The sequence below is a fragment of the Phaethon lepturus genome, unplaced genomic scaffold (genome assembly GCF_000687285.1).
Source record: "Phaethon lepturus isolate BGI_N335 unplaced genomic scaffold, ASM68728v1 scaffold26636, whole genome shotgun sequence".
Taxonomy (NCBI): domain Eukaryota; kingdom Metazoa; phylum Chordata; class Aves; order Phaethontiformes; family Phaethontidae; genus Phaethon; species Phaethon lepturus.
In genome coordinates this window covers 37,990-43,989 of record NW_010546018.1, presented here as the reverse complement: position 1 = coordinate 43,989, position 6,000 = coordinate 37,990, and the positions used below count along the sequence as shown (strand labels likewise).

Below are 6,000 nucleotides of genomic sequence, written 5' to 3'. Positions count from 1 at the left end.
ACACAACAAATTTCAGTAAATTTACTGTCTTTGGGCCCCAAACTCTTCGGTTTCCAGTTCATGACCTTAACCGATACAATAATGTAATTTAAGCATTGATTAGGGCAAAGATCAGCAAGGAATAAGTAGATAGGCAGACGGAAAACACTGGACCCTGCATGGTGTCTCAGGGAGGGAATCTCTTTCTACATGCCCTATTCTTATAATCTCCTCTAAATACTGGGCATTGTCCTCACATAATCCTGGATAAGAGGCATCTCTGATCTGACCCAGTAGGGCAGCTGTTATGCTCCTATTTGCAAATACTACAGAACGCTACCAGTGCTAAGTAAACATCTCCATATAAGAGATGGCAGAGTTATGGTGCTTTCTTTTATACATACTTGATGATGTTAAAAAGCTCATTTGAAATATCATATTCAACAGACCATAAAAGAACATGATAACATTACAACATATGGCCATTACAATATATGGCCATGGCCATGTCATATGTTTTCTGACATTTTTAAGTGGCTGCTGTCATTTATCAACAGTGGCTATAGAGGAGATGACAAGACAGAGAATGCTGAGTGTAACTGGGACTATAATCTTCATTTGTACTTAATACAAGTGCACTAGATCTACAGGCTTACATAATGCACTAACAAAAGCTCCCAAAACTACTTGAAAAATCACCTCTAAAAGCATTCATTTTAGTTCTGTTTTAAGGTTTAATTTCCTGAAGCATGTATTCTAATGGAATTCAATAATATTACCATTTCTTCACTAGTCTCATGGGCATTCTCTGAAGCAGCGCTCATGGCATCTGGAGACGACCCATCACAGTTTTCAATCACTGTGCCTCTGTCATGGGCATTTTCTGATGGGCTTTGATAGTTTCTGGCTGTAATACCTTCCATATATACATCAGAAAAAACATAAAGTTAGCATAGCATAACCTGAATCACTCCTGCATTAAGAATAAAGTCAGTGTCAGTTACTGTATGCATACATTAACTAATTTTTTAAGATGAGTTGAATGGCTTATTAAACAAATATTCATGATTGAACTGCCAAATCCATTCCTCTTACAGAGAGTTCAAACTTCTAGATGCTATGCAAGTAGGGAAGGATATAATGACAAAATCAAAATGGCACTCTACGTGCATTACTTAAAAAATTGCAAAGGGCCTTTTCTAGTCTTCCAAATCAAATATAAAACTGATCCAGCAGAAAAAAAGGTTAAAGATTCCAAGCCATGTATCTAAAACACTGCACAATGCCTTTAGAGTAAATGTGTGCAGTTTTATGTTTAGAGAAATAAGCTATATATATTTTTGTTAGTGATCACGGTAGTGTTTCCTTGACGACTAGAAAGCACGCAGACTTAACCTGCAGCTAAATATTGTTTAACAAGATAAAAAGAAATAAAAATGTTATTTAAAATGGAAAATTTATTTTATGGCATACTACCACATAAGCACATGCAAGAATACTCCTACAATCCAAATATATAACAGGTTTGCAAGTGAAGCATTCTTCTCATTATTGCTCTAGACTGAAAAGAAATCCTACAGAAAAAAATACTGTCATTCTTTATTCAAAGTAGAATTTATCAGAAAAGAGGTACCAACGAAGTCTTATTGTATTTCCTGACATTAGAAAACTATCTAATCAGTTTTGCCAGAGACCTACTAGATCATTACAATTGTATAGTCTGTAGTATTGTGGACTTATGCAGACATAATTAGCATATGCATGAATTCCTCCCTCAGATCAGGAGCAAACACTCACGCACAGATGAGCAAAAATTGGACAAATACCTGCTGTTAGACAGTCAATAGCCAGGAACTGCTCTGTAAGGAATCAGCTGCAAGAAGACTACCAGATCTATTTGCCTGGTAATTAGCACAGTGAATATTAGCGAAAAGCCATTACTTTTTCATCTTTAAAAATTAAAGCTTCTTTACCATTTCAAGCATAACACTGATTCAGGGTACAAACCTCTAAACACTTACAGCCAAAGCAACAGCTTTTAAGCAAAGCAGGGAACAGTTCTACTTAATTCAGAGTTGCAACATAGCACTGCAATGCTTTTACACTCCTCAAGAGAGGAAAATTAAGTGGTATTTAAGTAGAAGTACTTAAGCCGCACACCTTATTGCTTTCCCTTGAAATGATGTGCTGTGAATATACTTGGTATTACTGACTGGAGACGCAAACAGAAATAGTGCTATACTGCTGCACTACAATCCTTTTGAGTATTATTTTAGCAACAAACAACATTTTAATGTATTGCTTAAAAATAGTTTGTTAAACCTACTCACCTTTCTCGAGAAAGCTTTGGCTGTCACTTCCATCACTCTCGACCAAATGATCCTCTAGCATCATACTATCAATAGAGATGGTATCCAGAGAAACTTGTGATGGACTTCTCTTCATATTCTTGTAAGAAACAGAGAATGCAGGGAGGTTGGACGGGCAGCGTTCCTTAGGCTTTGCACTTTTTAAATGTAAAGATATTAGGAAATTATTATTTCAAATTAAAGGAATTACACAGAAGTTAATTTTAAAAATTCCTCTAAAACAGGCAAGATAGAAAAAAATTTGAAAACTCAATAACCCTTTGGCAAGGGGAAAATTTTTATAAAAAGAGATAAGCATAGAAACAACACACATTCCTGTAGATATTTGTGTCGCTATTTTTCTCAATACATATTTCAAAACATTTAAACTGAAAATAAATAGTTTAAATCAATTAACTAACAGTTGGTTTTCGCTTTCATTGAATGCTGGGTAGTGCATATCTTGTATCTTTATACACTTTTAAGTTTTTCATCTACTAGATGTTCACTTCTCTTGACCATTATGTGGCCAGTATGTGGCCAACAAGATTGATAAATATTTTCAAATAGCAGGAAAACTGATTTAGTATTAAATCTTCTATACCTTGATGAAGGCTGAGATGCAAACATTCTAACTGAAGTCACTTTGTTGATTTCAAGCTCTTCAGATTCTAAGGCAGTTTCTGTTTCCAAGTCAGTGACTTGGTTAGGACAGCCTTCATTTGTGCCTTCCTGTTCATTTAACTTATTTGAGAACATGTTTTTGTCATCCTCTTTATCAATGAACAATTCAGTAGAGTCTTCTCTCTTATTTAAAATGGATGCTGAATCCCTAGGATGCAAACTACTTTTCTCACTTAGAGGTCCACAGACCTCCTCTGAATCACTTCTGCTAAAAAGTCCACTGCTTCCTCCTTCACTCGTATCTCCCAAACCTTTATCTGATGCATCATCTGAAAATGACGTTCCTTTCTGAAAATCTGTAATACTGTCTGATTTAAGCAAAAGAGGATCTGTTAAAATTTCTTTATTAACTTCAGCATTCAGAGGCTTGCAGTCATTTACATAATCAAAATTAGTAATACCAGCTTGCATCATCTTATCGCCAACTAATTTATTCTCTGAAGGAAGAGCTTCCCCATTTCCCAAAGGGGAGAGTTCTGGTGCCATGGGACTTCCTTCTTCCACAACCGGAGACTTACAAGGGTCTCCCTGAGTCACCGGATGGAGTAGTAAGGCTACTTCTGCACTTTTCAGTAGGATCCCAATGCAGACATCTGTTTGCTTTGCAGGTTTTCCTGTCACTGCTTCTACATCATTCCTTAAGTTTTCCAGGAGCAATACGAGAGATTCATGGAGAAACAGCAAAAAAAGATACTGGTAATGATTGATCTGCAGGCTTACATGTTTTTGAACATGGACAAGAACATGTACATCTGCATCAGAGGAATAGCTTTCAGAAAGCACTCCTGAAGTGTCTGACATTTGAATGCCATTGGTCAATGGCTCCATCCCACTGCTGTAATATTCCTTTAGAAGTTTTTTACGTTGCAGTCTATTAGCAAGATCGCCAGATTCACTTTTTGGAATGTTCAAAGCTGTCCGATTATGTGATAAAAGCTCTTTTTGTGACTTTGCAAATCTTACTGGCTGGCAAATCCAAAGTGAAAGTGGGAATGAGTCTACAAAGCTTATTGGTCGTCCTTTCCCACTTTTCATTCCTTCATAATCTATCCAAAACTGAGAAAAATGCAAGGCCCAAACATCCGTAGCTGCAGATGTCTTTAATGCGTATCTATTCAATTTTGGGATGATATAACCTTTATAAACATCATGCATTTTAGTATCTTGTTCATGAGCATGTCTCTGGAAGATTGGATGCAAAAGATTAAAATTCTTCTGGGACTTAGGAAAGGTGGTGAAAGTTCTACTGAAAAATTCACAGTCCTTGAAGTTCTGAAACAAAGCTTCTAGATCAGAGTGTCTGCAGTTTGGCGAGTATCTTGTATTCGTAGCAATCATCTCTGAACTTTGAATGGAAAGTGCATGGGGTTGATCTTTATGAATTTCAGGATTGTTTTCAGATGGGATGATGAACTGCAAGAGAGAAATATATTTTGTCTTGTTAGAAATATGTAAAGTAAGAATGTATACAATTAAAGAAACAAAATAATAGCCATGACAGCTAAAATAAAGGAATATAATTTTATGAGAAAAGTATACTAACACAGAACAAGGATAAATCAGGCTCACAGACTGTCATTTGTATTTACCCTCATTTTTAAGAAGGACACTATGGCATCTGAAACTCAAATGTTTGTACAAAAACGTAAAGGTCTCAGGTTTTTCTTATCAATTTAGAATTATGTCAGCTATATGAGGCTGAAGTGTCTCATTTCTTCAACGCAGAAACAGCCTGGCAGAAAGTTTCTTCAAGTGTTCCAAGTATTTACAACTTTGAAAAACAGAGAATTATAATTTGGAGTTCAATCTGATTTGTCAAATATGTTTTTTCACTACAGTGAGTACTACAGTATTTTATTTCTATGTTAAGATGCAAGGAAACAATTAAATGTGCTAACACAACTAATATTCTTACCATTGAAGAATACATACAGAATACGTATTTTGTGACCATTATCTGATAATCATGATTTTTTAAATAAAAATATACTCCAACTCCTAAAAACAACAAAATAGTTCAGTATGCTGGATTTAATTTAACTTGCATATCTTTAGTGCAAGTTTTAAAGGAAATATATATTTTACGGCAAAACCTGTATCTGATGTTTTTAACATGGACCTTGGCCACTAGTTTTGCTAGTATCAGTGACACTACCTTCTGTCACATCTCCATGCTGAATCTAGAAAGATCAGAGTAAAAAAGTCACCCTAAAGACACTTAAAAGATGGGAGTGATGAAGCTTCTTCATGTAAATAAAAGGACTCAGAACAAAATAACCAAATATGTAACTATATAATAATTAGCTATATGATGTATAAACGTCAAACACACCAATAGTAAAAGAGTCATAATTTGCTAGAATAAAAGTAATGCAGTTAATACAGGGATGAAACAATTAATATGAATCAAGGTTTCAGGGATTTAGGAATAGTTTTACTTTTATCTTCTCTTAGTTTAATGGGCTATTCACATACAGTAATTCAATATTAGATCAGCCTGTATTTGTAGCTGCCTGGTTGTTAGCTCTCAATAATTGTTTTCATTCAGTACAAATCACATCCTTTTAAAGTTCCATTAAATATGCACCAAGAGCCTTAGGAAGATAACTTATGGAAAGATGGTTGACTTTTTAGAACCCTTGAAACCTTTCCTGTGGGCACCATCAAAAAGACTCATTATTTTGTTCACCTCTGAACCTTGGAAAGTAAAGCCCAATGCAAACTGGGGCGAGGGGGGGACAGATGAGGACGGGGGGGAAGGAGGGGGGATTTGTCTGATCAATAATCCTTCTCCTCCAAAGAAGATGATAACACAGGAAGCAAAAATCTGATGTTCAGCTGCATTAACAAGCACCAGTGTGAATCAGAAAATAGTGATAATGGGTTTTGGAGAAGGAAATAAACCTTCAGATGAACTGCTTGCTTTACTCCAGGCATTCACTAAGAAGACTAAAGAGTTTTGATATACTACTATCAGAGGAACACGGGA

The 6,000-nt window shown here is 35.6% G+C and overlaps 1 protein-coding gene across 1 annotated transcript in view; it reads right to left on the bottom strand.

Annotated features, from left to right (window-relative positions):
• Positions 1-713: 713 nt before the first annotated feature.
• The window catches only part of UHRF1BP1L (UHRF1 binding protein 1-like), a gene marked incomplete at its 5' end in the record, with an annotated part of 28,205 nt that continues 22,918 nt past the window's right edge, over positions 714-6,000 (bottom strand). Inside the window, 3 exons of the mRNA XM_010289171.1 lie at positions 714-895; positions 2,310-2,485; positions 2,932-4,424. Coding sequence (XP_010287473.1) covers positions 714-895; positions 2,310-2,485; positions 2,932-4,424 — 1,851 coding nt within the window. The remainder of the gene's footprint in view (positions 896-2,309; positions 2,486-2,931; positions 4,425-6,000) is intronic.